General features: G+C 41.7%; 1 protein-coding gene across 1 annotated transcript in view; it reads right to left on the bottom strand.

Moving 5' to 3' along the window:
* Positions 1 to 15,619, bottom strand: part of LOC139205432 (A disintegrin and metalloproteinase with thrombospondin motifs 16) — a 48,832-nt gene that overhangs the window by 12,779 nt on the left and 20,434 nt on the right. Inside the window, exons 8-17 of the mRNA XM_070835648.1 lie at positions 14,200 to 14,305; positions 12,981 to 13,118; positions 9,121 to 9,274; positions 6,475 to 6,570; positions 3,406 to 3,554; positions 1,842 to 2,014; positions 1,603 to 1,733; positions 1,139 to 1,262; positions 777 to 1,021; positions 430 to 565 (exon numbers count right to left, since the gene is read on the bottom strand). Of these exons, the coding sequence (XP_070691749.1) occupies positions 430 to 565; positions 777 to 1,021; positions 1,139 to 1,262; positions 1,603 to 1,733; positions 1,842 to 2,014; positions 3,406 to 3,554; positions 6,475 to 6,570; positions 9,121 to 9,274; positions 12,981 to 13,118; positions 14,200 to 14,305 (1,452 nt within the window). The remainder of the gene's footprint in view (positions 1 to 429; positions 566 to 776; positions 1,022 to 1,138; positions 1,263 to 1,602; positions 1,734 to 1,841; positions 2,015 to 3,405; positions 3,555 to 6,474; positions 6,571 to 9,120; positions 9,275 to 12,980; positions 13,119 to 14,199; positions 14,306 to 15,619) is intronic.

Consider the following 15,619-nt stretch of genomic DNA (forward strand, 5'->3'; position numbering starts at 1 on the left):
AACTCTACACTGGGGGCTTTGTTCACACTCATGACGGCAAGCGCACGCACACACACACACACACACACACACACAAACACATGGTGATTTGGGGCTGGCGGTCAGTGGACAAAGGTATATATGCTTGTATGTGTATGTGTATGTGTGTGTGTGTGTGTGTGTGTGTGTGTGTGTGCGTGCATGTAATAGCAGGTTTCCAGTAGAACAAGAGGAGGTCCCACCAGTCCCTAACAAGGGTTACTAATGTCCCCTCAGTAATGATGGGAACGCTCCCCTCTCCATTTAACCTCCAGCTAAAAGCCTTATTATAGATCAGTGAGGTCAGACTGAGCTTTAGATGCTGGCCCAGATTGAAGATCTGAAGGCAATCTGTCCTTTTTCATCAGTGCAACTTTTTATATAAGTGTAATTATTTATGTTTACGCTTACCTCTGGCACAAGTTGCTGAGCACTGGGAGCGTATGATGGCCCATGTATAATTGTGTTTGATGTGATTCCTTTTCTCATCAGCTTTCTTCAGAGTGTATTCCCAACGTACACCTGGGTTCCAGCCCTGCAATAATATCTACGGGGAAAGAAGGTGATACGAACGATGAGATGAAAGACAACAAGAAGTAGCTGAAATATATAGATTTATCAGGGAAATAAAGAAAATAATGAGGAATGAAAGAGAGGAAAGAGAGGTCGTAGATATAACTGCACAAATATATCCATAAAATGACATATATGTTTATATATGTTGCAGGGCATATTTTCTGTGTCCACTGAGCCCTTACCTCTATGACCAGTGTCTCATTAATGGGGCCAGTTGATACGAGGCTCTCTGGTCTGTTGTAAGGTCTCTTGTACTCAAAAATGGCTCCAGCAATGGGGTGTCTGCCTGGCCAGTCCACTGTCCAGTGACCGTTCAAGTGGTAGCGTCTATGGGCGTCCCTGACAGCCAGGTAGGAGCTGGACGTATTCAGCTCCATCACACGGATACTCCGAGCCCCTGCTGGGATGGTTACCACCCCATAGTACTCTGAGAAAGAGTACAAAACTTTAAACAAACACCAAAGGCTATAACATGGGAAAAGGCAGGAAAATGCAGTTTCACTATAAAACCAGTGAAATGAACAACTGAACTACTCATACTTACGGTTTGTATAATGCTGCTTGGTGTACTGTCCTTTATAGATCTTGCAGGTGGAGTTGTCTCCCTTACACACCCCACAAGCATCAGGCACAGCTGTGGAGCCCAAAACCCGGTCGCAGCCCACTCTCTGTGGGAGAAAAACATCATTGCTTTAGACAAAAAAATAAATTATATTCATAGAATGCAACATTTCGTCATACTACGACATAAATTACAACAGTTGAAAACTACCACTATTTATCCTTTATGTGGTGACAGGCTTGCAAGTTCCTTTTCATGACAGCACGGGAAGGGTGTCTATCGATATTCTCGACTGCTAAATCAGTTTGCAAAATTTATAGCTCATCTTCAAAGACTTCACATATGATATCACCTTAAAGAAATCTAGCACTAACTCCAAATGCTTTGAAATCACTCTTCAGTCGATGCATGTTACTGTCTCACAGCTTGACATTTAAAAGCGTTACCTCACATAGTCCGTCAATACAGACGTTAGAACTGCCCGCCGAGCAGAGTGTCCCATCTTTAACTTTGCTGGCCAGGGCAAAGAAGAAATCATAGCCCTCAGCAAAGCAGTACAGCTTACATACATCTTGATCTGAGAGGAAAGAAAATAACCAGGCAACAAGCCAAATGTTTACTACCATGACATTTCAAATGTTTTTTCCATGACTACTTTTGGAAACTAATGGAAGAATTGTCTCACCATCCACTCTTGTGTACGGCCTCCAAGTGTAGTACCATCCTCTGAACTGTTTGCTGTTGAACTCTGCACACTGCTGTGCCCTGTAGTCAGTTGTGTTGGGGGGACAATCCTCAGTGTTACAAAGTTTGTACGACCTGGAGGAGCCCTCGCAGAACTTCCCTCCATATGCAGGCCTGCACAGAGGGATTGAAAAATATGTCACCAAGACAAAGCTCTCCATTTGTTGTGAGTGAGTAAGTGAGGCTCGCACACAAACCAATTCGTCTGTCTTGCTGTGAGTCAGTATATTAATGGCCCTGGTCCTTATGAACAAAATAAACTATCACTCTTGGCTGTAACCCCTCATAGCTTGTTGTGCAAGCAACATTTTAACATCACTTTTGGTTGTGTCCCATTCTCCCTAATGGGAAATGAGACTGTACAGGAAGTTGAGACCTGAATAAAACACAGTTTTTGGCAAGGGAATGAAAGGGTGTGTGTTGTGTGTGTGACTCATGATATGTAACACTTACAGATAATATCAGATTGCAATGTCTAAACATAAAATTCAGAGGAAGAGAACACCTTTGCTGCAGTTGATCTGAGTGAGCATGTGTTAAATTACAAATAACACTGAATTTCATTCATTCAAGTCTGTGTATTGGCACGACTAATTTATGAGTAAAACTGCCTGTATATGCGTCTGTGTGCCTTTGTGAAGGCTTCTCCAATAACAGGTGTATATCCCTGGGCTATGTTCCTTAAAATCCCTTCTACGGGACAATTACACCTTCTATAGGCCCTCCAATCACATTGTCACTTATCTCTCAGAGTCTCTCCCTTTATATCTCTGCCCTTCATCTTTTTAAATCCCTTCTCTGTCATCTCTCCTGACCCCCTTTTCTCTCTCTCCCCTGCCTCTCTTCCCTTGCCTGTCTTTGTCTTCCTCACCCATCACCACCGTTTTTTCTCCCCCCACCTCCTCACTCTGTCTAATTTAGCCCACCACTTGTCAGGATCTTGGCATGACATGATAAAGAGAAGGCTCCGGCATTTGAGACAGGGCCCCCTTACTGACGGGCGGTGCAAATAATCCTGAGTGACTGATGAGTAGGGGACTAAGTGAACAGATAAGTGATGAAGCGACAGACCCATGTGAGAGATCTTTACTATTTTAATCACGTCTCTTAATATACTCTTGGCCTTGAGTCAAGCAATCACAAACAGTACAGACCAAATCTCCACACCAAAGCAAAGTCACTTGATAAACCCTCTGTGTGTCCTGCAAATTACAGTAAGGAAAAGGGCAACGTTCATGTTTTTGATGCGATTCAAATAGCTTTGCTCAGATAGGCAACAACAACATAGTAAACAGTCAGCTGTGTGTGGGGAAACATGAGAGTGGCTTTGAGAATGGTAACCATCATATTTAATTTTTGACGAGAAAGTGAAGCATTTCCCAAAACTTCTAAAACTATTCTCCTAAAACTGATGGCTGAAATGTACATATTTGTGCGGTTCTCATCTTTGCTAATATGCACTGCTGCACTGGTTTGCTAGGGACTGTAACTGTGTTTATCTCTACCTGGGGTTGTTGCACTGCCTCTCTCGATAGGTGACACCGCTCTCACAGCTCCGTGAGCAGGCAGACCAGGAGGACCACTCGGACCACTGGCCGTGCTGGGGCCTGGGGCCCTCGTCCCCCTGCTTCACACACTGGCCCCTACGGCACCACTGGAGAAAGACAGAGATGAATTATGAGTGGGAGATAGGGAGGCAGAAGAAGGCACACACAGGCAAAGAGGAAAGTGTCATAAAAGTGTCAAAAGCATGCAGACTTTCCAGTGGACCCTGCCCTTTATCTTCTTTATGATGACTGTCTGTCAAACCATAGAAGAGGTATGTAAGATAAAGCTTTCAGGTTTAACTGCTGTCAAAAAGGTTGTGGTCCCGTCCTGGTTACATACTCACAATCTATCAGTGAAACTCCAGTTGCACTGCTTTTTGGACAGTCTCTACCTTGAGCTGTCATCAGCTAAAATTAACAGAGCTAAGCCAAACACAACTGTGATGTGGAAAAACTGTCTCATACCTGACATGGATATTTTCCTACAGTGAAATAATACACTCACCATTGTTTTGCACTGCCATATTTGGATTTCACGTTGCCCCATACTGAATTTACCCTTTGCTTTTTCCTTCATTTCACATTTTCTTTTTTCAAAGCAGTGAAAGTAATTACTACAAAAACATTTAACAGGTTAAAATACTGTTGCCAACAGTTCACAAATCAATGAAGTAATGTTTATTCACTGAAGAAAATGTGTTTTTAACTATTTTACTTCTGAAACTAAAGAATTGTTATCTGACATGGTACTGAGATAATTCATCTTATAATGAGGGTGGGGCATCAGCTTTTTTGTGACTTATTTATTAGTACTTATAATTGGTCTGTACCTAATTTTTGAAAGAAGTGAATAGGCACAGTCAGATATTTACTATTCATTTTCAATAATTCTTTCCATGTTCTCTCAAAAGGCAAATTCCCCTCTCAATCTGATCATTGCTAACTTCTTCGGTGGTTGTGGGGGGGGGGAAGCCATGTAGCACATGAAGTCACCAGCTGCTTCTTTTTACCCCACAGAGAGGAGCTTCACTGGGGTTCAAAATTACCTCCTCAGATACCACCACCCCTCTACACAGGGGCCACCCTGACCAAGTGGCTTTCCACCCATGAACATTACCAAATGTATTCCACGCGGCAAGCAGGCAAGGCAGAAGAAGAATATAAAACTATATGGCAAGTTATGTGAATACAGATGGTCTGTAGAGAATACTGCCAGAGATGATGGAGGACACACATGTCTCATGCTCTTAGACCATGTCATTTACTGTGTGTACTCCAAAAAAGGCTTAGTCATTAACCAACCAGTCACCTGTTCCAAAATGAGCAGTACTTCACTCAAGATCCCTGAATGTAATGTGAGAATACTTTGCAAAATCTAGTCTCACTTAAAGCAACATTATGTCACAAGCTGTTTCCTGGCGCAGGATTGAACTGGATTTGTACATGTCAAGATGACATCAGTCAGAATATACTCAACCGCACACCTTGGAGCAATCTCAAGCTCCTTTGCAAGCACACATAACCCACTCATGCATTAATATAGATGGGGGGGACATATTTTCAGCTGTTCTGCTTCTCACTGTATGCTCAAGCCCACAGATACACACACACACAAAGTCAAACACACCCCTTCAACTAATCTCGTGGTCCTTGACTAAGAACTAGAACAGCTGATTTCCCCTCAAATTTCCCCCTGCGGCTGAGTGCCACGGATTCCTAAGTGAGCCTGTCATTGTTTGTGTTCAGTTAATTGTCCCGTGGAGGGAGAGGGCGGGATTAAACCATCAAGTTCAATATATTGAGAAGGCAATGTCGATGAGGGGCTGTCAGGGGAGAGAGGGTGCGAGAGAGAGTGAGCCTTGGGGGAGAATCATCTTGAAAGAAGTAAGAAAAGAAACAAAGAATAAATAAAGAGCACAGATTGCTTCTTGGCCCGAACCCCAATGGGATATTTTTGCCACGTCAGCAACAAACCAAGTGCAGCTGCTTCCTAAATAACGGAGGGACAGTGTGGTACCTCTATAAAAAAAGAGAGATTTTATTGACCCTGCACTCAAATGAACCCAATCCTGAGACATAATAAAGTCAAATTCAAACTCTTCACTTACAAGTTAATTTATCGGTCTGCACCAGGACACAGGGGCATTGGCGTGTAAAAAGACACCATTAAAAGTACAGGGCCACTCAGTTCAAGGCCTTTTATTTTGAAATGACCAAACTAAGTGGAAGTATCAGCAATATATAACACTAAAACACTCAATAAATGTTACTTTCATTAAAGTATCCCCATCAGTTTAGCCTGCTCACCTTATAAAATACAATCACTCTTTGTCTAGAGCAATTTACTCACTCAGGGGTCTGTGGTATCCCTTGGAGGAGGAATCTATGTGTACATCTGCATGTGTGGCATCTCCTTACGAGCTCTACCCCTCTTATAATAAATGTCACACAGCTGAAAAAAAAAGCCAAGCCAACTGATGCCCTAAAGCGAAAATCCAATCCGAATTGAATTCACTTGTTAAATTGGTCTTAAGAAGCTCTGTCTATTAATACTGTGCAGGGAATCTGAAAGCTGTCTATTCCAATGCTCATGTTTGACTTGTGTTGCTCTGTTGGAGGGCATATTTTCACCAAACCTGTAAAGAAATGTTTGTGAGAAGCTCTTGTTTGGTGCCTTTCAGTTGTGGATTTATTTGGTGAGATGTTGCCATGGAGCAGTCAAAACACATGCTGTCCTCATTTCACAAAACAACAAAGTTTTCTCAAAGGCGTGTCGGCCACAAAATCATTTGGCTCCCTCGGCTAAAATGAAACAAAGGTTATCTTAGTGATAGTAAGATTAAAGTCTGACTGAATGTAACTGTGGTATTAAAAATGTCCAATAGAAATGAATGGTTTCCCTTGCCAGTCATGTGACGGCACTCTTGAGGTGACAAACCTCCTGAGCATGTCACCCATCCCCCTCTACCTCACACACACACACACACACACACACACACACACGCGGGAGAACACGTGTTAAGTCACCATATCAGGGCCGCAGGCAGAGCCTTCAGCAGCTGGCATGAACTTGGTCTCACATTTTCTCCCAACACGATGGCACCACAGAGCCTTGCAGATATCCTGGAACAACACGGGAGAAAGGTAAAGAGTGAGTCATGTGCAACTGCTAACATGTCTGCATGCTCCAAATGTCAGAAGTGGGATGATCAGTTTCTGTTTCACAACAGCTATAAACAAAGCAAGCAATGAGATGGACAATAAATAATGATAACATTGTTATTTAGCCACGAGGGAGCTATTAAACCATGTGGATGGAAACTTGCTGAAATAGAGACTGTCTGAATAATGATCTTCTGGCAAGCTATCAGTGTGCAGCAACCTTGTAACTCCAAAATATTTATGTTTCAGTAGCTAGGATAACAACGTTTTAGAAAAAGGAAAAAAAAAAAAACACAATTTGGTCCAACTGTTGCAAGGCGCTATCCCTCCATCAATGCAATGTATCAATAGCAATGTGATATAAGTGAACATCCATTGTTTCTGCGGCAGAATGAATGAGAAACGCTGCAATCAGTATTTTCATACAAGGTCTTTGCCTACCAAACAGCACATCTCACAGTAAGAAAAAGTGAAACACACCTGGGATATGAACATGTGGACAATGAGATAATGCTGTGCAACAATGTGCATTAACAGGGCACAATTGCCTTACCAAATTTACATGATGTCATGGCTGTATTTCTCAGCAGTGGTCTGAGAGATTCAGATGGGATCACTGGGTGGTTTCCTTGCTCACATTGCCTGAGAAACATTGCCTGCTACTTTTTAACATGTCCATTCTATTACTATCTGAATTACTATATCAGATTTTGACAACTCAGTGCAGATGCTGACAGGCACCTTGGCCTCAGCTTGTTGCTGCCAAGAGCCACCATGGAATTCATCCCAAGGCCTGTTCGTCCAGCTGTTTTGCTTGCTCAGGCCTTTTGTAACAGTAAAAACGGCCAAGAGAGGGAAAAGAGTAAGTGGATGATGGAAGGAAAAGACAGAGGGATGATGGACAGAGTGAGACACAGACTGAGCTAAACATAGAAAAAGGGAAAAACAGTCATACATATCATTTTGCTGTTTGCTAAGGTAACCCAGCTTTACCTAACCACACGCACCATGGAGAGTATCAATTTGCTCTTCCAGCGGCACCTTATCTTGACAACACCTGTCAAGAAGTTTCATGAAATACGAATTCATTACACGATGAATTGCACCACTGAGGCCGATTCTTGTAGTGTTTTTTTTTAACGAGTAACAAGTGTCTGGAAAGACTGCAAGCATGATGGCTGCTTGGGGATTTTCAGGTCCTGTGCACCTTGCTGCTACCAGGTGCATGAGCAAAGACAGTATAAGACTAAAAACAAAACTATGAGAGAGCAATTCTCAAATATCTTTTAGCTGAAATAATGCATGGATGGGAGGAGGATACCATGGAGAATACCACATGCTGATATCTTGGGTTCAAATCCAGCTAATAATCTCTGTGGCATTTTGAAGCCTCTTTCCCAACTCAGTTTTTCTACCGTGCTCTGAAATACAGCAGAAAACCTAAAAAGTAATCTTGAAGAAGAGAAATAAGGAAAGAAAACTCTGTCTTTGGCTTGAGGCCAGTCCTGTCACATACTCCAATCCATTTAGGAGGAGGTATAAACCATTTTAAACATAAATTACTGAATGGAGTAAGAGACTGAAGAGGCATTAGCTCTGCACCCCCTCCAGCAATACAGCATCAACATTGGGTAAATGTTTAAATTAATCCATCCATCCATCCATTAGCTATAACCTCTTATCCTTGAGGGGTGTGGGGACTTTGTATTATTACAATGTGCGTAGTATATGCAAATGAACAATGTTTAGCTTTCCTACATAACGTCTGAATCCTGAGCTTCCTGCTCCCTGCCAGCAAATTTCCACAGCTCTTGAGCTGTTGTTCAAAATATAGATTCTGCATTTTCTGTACGGCCGTCATAACAAAGAGATTTTTAATAGTTTAATGCTGGAATGAAACATTCAGGGTTACTTATATAAGCCAGGATATAGTGCAGAAGAATCACAGCATATGGAGGAGGGAGAAGCCACCACAGCCGAAAGTCAAGCAGCTGGTGAGGACAGCAGCGCAATGCATTCTGGTTATTGTGGGTTCTCTAACTTTTAAGCAAAAGGTCATAGAAAGGTAGTAAATGCTTATTAAATATTTGCACCTTTCTACTGCATAGACAGACCAGTTTTATGAAAAGACTTTAAGCAGTAACATCAGAAGTAATGAGACAATGTTGGAGCAACAAGGAGAGATTCCCATTGGCAACGCTCCAGTGTATATTTAGTCATCCATCCCAGTGAGCATTTCATGGGCAGCATTATAACTCTTACTGTTTATCTTGTGTGTGCGTGTGAGAAAGAGAGAGTACAGTATGCATGACAGTGTGTATGTGACCCTAATCAGTTTCTCTTTTCCTTCCTCTTTCCCTTATTCTTCCTTTTTTCCTCTACCTCATTTCTCCCATCCCGCTCTTGATTTCTTTGTCTTCTTTTCCAAACACACAATTGCCATCACTTTGCTTTATACCATATAAGATTAAGTTTGGCATAACAAACCTAGAAACAAAACGTCTACTTTACCTTCTTAAAGTCGAGGGTGCACAGTTTGGCCTTCTCCCCAAACTGCCATTTACACTGTGTGTCTGCATCATACAGCTCACCGGGCAGCTTCTCAGGGTACCGATACTCCTTCACTGCTTTGGGTTCATCTGATAAGCACAGAGCCTGGGCAGAACTGGAGCAGAGGAGGGCAGAATAAAAGGGGATGTAATGGAAAAATGGGCAAAGAAAAGGAGAAATAAGAAGAAAAGTGAGGACACAGGACAAGGGAGTGTACAGAGGTGAGCAAAAGTGGGAGAAGAGGAGAAGAGGAGCAGAGCAGCGAGGAGGGGGGAGTGAAGGTGAATAGGTCATCAGAGGACAGGAGAGGAAAGGAACAAGACAGTAGATAGATAGAAAAGCAGAATAAATCAATAACCTTTAAACAACTTTGGTGATATAGAGCATGCATGCAGACATAAACATTCAAACAGTGATTGTGTGTGATTCAGGGCCATGTTTCATAAATGTAAGGTAGTCCGTATATAAGGCTCCATGCTGTGCACACAGAAATTCCACAACAGAGAGCATCAGTCCACGATGTTCCATTGTTTCCCACTTTGGAGAGTACCGTAAAGTGTTGCCATGGAGAAATAACAAGTTGCCAAACTCAAACCCAGAGTGTAATGGTTTTAATGCATCAGACACTCAATTATGACACACATAAAAAATCCTGCCCATATCACTCATATCCTAACACCGGTGGGGGGTTTCCAATGTTAACTGATATCATTGGTTACTATACAGAGATGTTTTACAGCTTATACACTACAGTCAGGGGAATATAATACAAAATATGGTGGAAAGAGCATGAAAAGGCAAAATATGTTGGAAAGGTTCATCGTGCTAGTGAGTGGTCCTGATTGCTTTAGCAGAGTATGTGTGTGTCTGAGTGTGTGCATGTGTGTGTGAGAGAGAGATCTTCTGTTGCTTTATGGGTCCTATGCGTCTACAGAGAACAATGGCTGTTCTGCAAGTGCAATATTCTGATACACTACATTATTCACATAATAACGTTTCTGAAAAATACATTACATTTGCAGTGTGCACACATCAGTAAGGCCTGCAGACAAGCATGCACGCAGGCAGGCAGTCACTCACTCACACGTAAAATTAGGAGCCCAGCGTAGCTCATTTGCAGGACCTCGGGACAGGTTCCCTCTAGGGCAGCTTTTTGTATGCGCAGACAGCACTTAGGACAAAACTTTTGGTTTCCAAAAGTTAAGTTGCAAGCACTGCAAGCCACGAGATTATCATCAGATGGGGATAGAAACGATAATAAAATAAAAATAAATAAATAATTAATTATAGGAGAAAAGCGCCCATTCTGTTCTAAAATTCCCTGCAGATCTCCTGACTGCTTTTTATATTCGCCATGGTTTGGTTGGCCAATTAAACAGAAAAACAAAATGATGTTTTGTGGTAAGTGAAAAGTCTTAAAAAAGGGCAAGTGGCTACACGTGGATTCTCACCTAAAAGACACCAACTGTACAAGAACGTTTTCTTAGCATTTCAATGAAAGCAAAATAATCAGAGCTTCACCAAAATGGGTTTTAAAGCAGTGTTTTGGCAACACTCATCAGTGTAACAAGAAGGTTGATATCACTATCTGGTAGTTAACATGTAGCTGGAGTCAGAATTGGTTGACTTAGCTTAGCATAAAGATGGGGGAAACAGCTAGCTTGGCTCAGTCAGAAGGGAACAAAATCCGCTTAACAACTCTCTGATTAACACAGTGTTTCTCCGTTGCATAAGTGCAAAGTTGCCTGGCTAGTTGCCCAGAAGTTACTGGCTGAGGACAAGAAGTAGTCTGGCACATAATCTCTCATAAAACGGCGCATTGTTATCTCCACCAGGCGTTAACCTGGAGGGGATCATGCATTTGGTCGTGTGTGTGTGTGTGTGTGTGTGTGTGTATGCAGCTAATCTTGAAAACCACTGGAGTGATCAGTCTAATATTTTTGTGCATATTCATGCCTGTATGCTGAACGACTTCTTTACTTTACTTTATTTACCATACAAGTTTAAGACAGCATGTGTCTATACAGCTTAAGTCTACAGTTAAAAACATGCCACAAGGACCAAAGGCTGTACTAAAAAAGATTTTAATGTTGTAAAGCTTAACGTGGTTATAGGTTAAGGTTAGGATATGGTTTGGAACAACAGAGGTTGCCTGGCAGAGATCTTCACTCTACTCAGTGCACTTTTCAAGTTTTTGTATAGATTTATGCAGAAGTGAGAATGTAACTGATCAGCTTTGGAGGTGCTGTTTAGTGGATTTTTGCTACCTTTGTATATAGCCAGGCTAGCTGTTTCCTCCTGTTTCCTGTCTTTACACTAAGCTAACCAGCTACATACCTACTCTACACACCTTAGAATGCCAAACTGTGTCCTGACTGTTTCTCTGTGAAAAAAAGAGAATCTTCAAGAGAATCTTGTAACTTTCACGCATCACTGACTTTTTGATGGTTTTCACCAATGTTCATTCAAACAAAAACAACTTCAAGGGGCTTTTAAGGGGATTTTTCTCCCCCTGTCATGAAAGTTGTCCATCCATTTTAGGCATGACAAAGAGGCATCTGACTATACATACAATGTTGGCACAGACCTCTCAGTTATAGCTGAACGAGGAGAGGCAGATTTAGAGTGCATGTGATTATGAACTCTGTTGGCTGACATAACACTTCCCTCTATAGCAGATGAAGGTAGAAACAGTCTCAGTTAACTCAGCGAGACACTCTTAGCCAAATATATTTAAATATCATAACATTCTGTTGATTGCAATTAGGAAAATGTACAGCTTTTTTTCAGCATTTTTATCACTCACTGATTGTACAGGAAGACGACCCCTGGTTGTTTCAGTGGTGCAGAGATTCCCTCCACGTGGCCTCAGGGGGTGATGGGAGTTTAATATAAGGCTGACAGGCCTAACAAGGGTGAGGTCACCCCAGCTCTAATAACTCAGCGAGGAAATACACTGTCTGTCTCCACCACTCTGAGGGAGAGACCTGACAGTTCAGTTAACACACTGGTAAATTTAGTGGAGGGCACTGGCTCTGGGTTATCTGGTTTCAACACACACACACACACACACACACATGCACAGAGACACAGACACACAGCCAGACACATGGACGCTATGTCTGTGACGCTTGTTTTCTTCATGTTTTCTTGAGGTTGTATGCATCAGTTATTGCACAAAGCACACACACTTTTATCCTGTGCAAAATCCACACCCACATGCCATAATACATACAGTGTGCAGTGATACATAATACATACAGTGTGCAGTCTGTTAAACAACACTTGAAGAAGAATAGTAGCACCACATATCACTTAACTTAGTTGCTATGCCAGCTACATATTTCAGCCTCTCACACACGTAAATACATATAGTTTTCCCTTTGTAAAGTCCCTTAATAGTTCTAATATAAGTTCAGCTTTTCACTTGGCACTCTTTGAATCAGAGCAGCCTTTGTATCTGATATATCTGCTGCTGACATGTTGTTTTCTACAACACATGTTCATCTATCAGTAACACATGCTGAATGGTATAAACACAATGCATGTTAAAAGTGCCTATTGCCAGGGGGGCTCTTGCTTGAATAATTCTGTTCTATAAACTGATACAGTGCTTTATGTCTTTGTTGCATGAGCGCCTAACAAAGTTTGGCATAAGGATTTGCTCATTACTCAACAATAGGCCATATGGATGTGATGTAGCTCTTCTGAACACTTAATGACACTCTTCAAGCAGTTAGACCCATATTAACAATAAGTGCTTCTTTATCATTGTTCACCACAAGAAAAGCGTAGCGGTAATAGGAAATATGGCTGCTTACTTTAAGAAGCGGCTGAGGTATTGCCGGCTACAGGCAGACCAGGAGAAGATTCCATTGTGACCGGCTAATGTGGGAGACATGATGTTGCCCTCTGATCTCTTACAGACGTTCCCTTCACCATCATGGACCATTCCAAAACTAAGTGATGAAAAAGGGTACAAAAGATTTACCGTGTGCAGACAGGTGGCCATATCATGTAAATCTGTTTGTAGCAAGGGTGAGCAAAAAGAAACCACAACACTGCAATACTATAGGTGCCTCAAAGATTAAAACCAATGACTTTTTGAGCATGGAGATAGAAAATGCTTGAAAACATCTGTTGTGATCCATCCTTAAAGCAGGAGTAGGCAGTTTATGCTTGGCATCATTGGGCACCCAAACAAAGGACGATGAACTGAAAGAGAGTCTAAAAGAGAGGCTCACAATAAGCGCAATTAAACATGAGTCAATATTAGTAATAAGTGTTTCAAAGGGAACTTTTTTATCAATGAAGCTGTTAACTTAATTTTCCTGTAGTATCCCAATGTGTTGCAGTGGTTTGTTGTGTCATGTCATTTATTCTAAGGTCCATACATTGTGTACACACCTGTAGATTTACCATGAAAGCAGGCAATAAGTGTCTATGTTGATTGTTGCTAATAGTTTAGCCTTCTGCTAACCGTAGCCAAAGGCTTGCGGCTGTGGCATATTTATGTAGCTAGATAACATTTGAGCCTCAAATCGCATTATCTCAAAGTGCCTCACAGGCCCAAAAGTTTGCAAAGAAAACAGGACAGCAATGGTCATAGAATTGCCGCTATATAAGAGCATTGTCATGAATGCTCAATGATGATTGAAGCTGCTAATTTCATTTTCCTGTGCATATGAAGCACCGCACATGCCCCGTGCTTGCTGATAGGAGGAGCTTAGGACAAAGAGGAGAGAGCTGCAGGAGGAGAGCTGTATTTTTCAAACTCTGGCTTTTGTTTTGCCTTTTCCACACCCCAGCTTTAATTCTGTTGATATATGTCACATGACAAATGCGCACTGGAAGACTGCAGCATTCTTTTTTAAGGCATTTTTTGCATTTAATGAATGACAGTACGGAGATGACAGAAAACAAGGGGAAAGATGGGAAATGACATGCAACAAAGTCCTCAGCTATGTCACCAGACATCCTTTTTCAGCAAATTTGTCTTTTTTCTCGTCATGCGATCATGAGAGGGGTGGAAATCCTTACTTGTGTCCAGATTCATGGGCGATGGTGAATGCCAGACCCAGGCCTGTGTCCTCATTAATGGTGCAGCTCCGGTATTTGCTGCACATCCCGCTAATTGGAGCAAAACCTGCAAAACCAGTGAAAGAGTTTTACAAATTTTACAGCACAGTTTGATTATTTCATCAGCTGTAACTCACTCAGTTCCAACTGCTTACAATAACTACTGTCGAGCTGTGTTAACTTCTACTTAACAAAAACGACTTTTTAACTACAAATGTTTTTCTCAGATGGGAGTCAGAAAACTCAGTCCAGTCTGAGCTAGTTGTGGACTAGAAGCATACGAAATATCTAACACACCATAACTGAGTTAAAACCCCTCCATATGTTAAAATATGAGATGGTGTGGGAACATTCCTATATTCCCCTGCTACCTCTCACTTCACTTTAAGACATTCTTCCTCTGTCTTCACTTCTTTCTCATATCTCTTACTTTCTATTAAACTCCTTTTTATTATTTAGCTCCCTTTATGCCTCTCAATGTCCATTCTCCTGCTGTCTCTCCTCTCTCGCTCTCTGTCTCACACACACACACACTCACACACACAGCTCCCCTCCGGCTCTGAATCAAAAAGGATAATACCCATGGGGGCCTCCCTTAATGTTTTTGTCTCAGTGTCTCAGGGAGAATTTAGCCTTGTGTTTTGTTGTTTTATGGCTCTAAGTCATTTGCTATAAAGTGCAAAACCCCTAAAGTAATGTTTGAATGTACATAACTAATGTGAATAATGATATTAAACATACGCAGGCAGGATTGACTGTGAGAACTGCCATTTAGTTCCTTTTTCGTGTCAGCAAAGAGGTAGATCACTGATATTATATACTGGTTTTGAAATATGGAGGAAAACACTGGGGGACAGGGCTGTAACAGTAATGCAAATAAACTGTGTTATATACTGACTGGTAGCACTAATGGTCATTTTGCCTTTGGGAATTAGTCAGAACTAACTCTTTTTGACTGCACACACATAGAGACACACACAGACCTTTGAACTGTGCTTTCATAGCAACGATTAGGGTTAATGCTAGCCTCAGCACTTTGAAGTCCAAACTTAAGGCTGGGGTTTAAAGGTAGTGCGTGTTCGTTCGTGTGTGTGTGTGTGTGCGTTTGAGGGTGTGTGTTTGTCACCGGGTGTTTCTCTGGGACAGAAAATGGAAGTTTTTTCTCACAGTGTCGAAGGCGACAACGTGTTGGCATGGTCATTACCACAAGCAAGCTGTTGTTAGTTTGTTAGACGGTGTACACACACAGTGATCAAGTGTGTATGTGTGTGTTTAAAATAGTTGAGGAGAGATAGTAGACCACTTTTTTTGAATGTTCTAGGATTTAAGTGAAAACATGGTTTAATTTCTTGAATTTATAGCTTATAATCCTTTTGTGTTG

Source organism: Pempheris klunzingeri, chromosome 8 (genome assembly GCF_042242105.1).
Source record: "Pempheris klunzingeri isolate RE-2024b chromosome 8, fPemKlu1.hap1, whole genome shotgun sequence".
Taxonomy (NCBI): Eukaryota; Metazoa; Chordata; class Actinopteri; order Acropomatiformes; family Pempheridae; genus Pempheris; species Pempheris klunzingeri.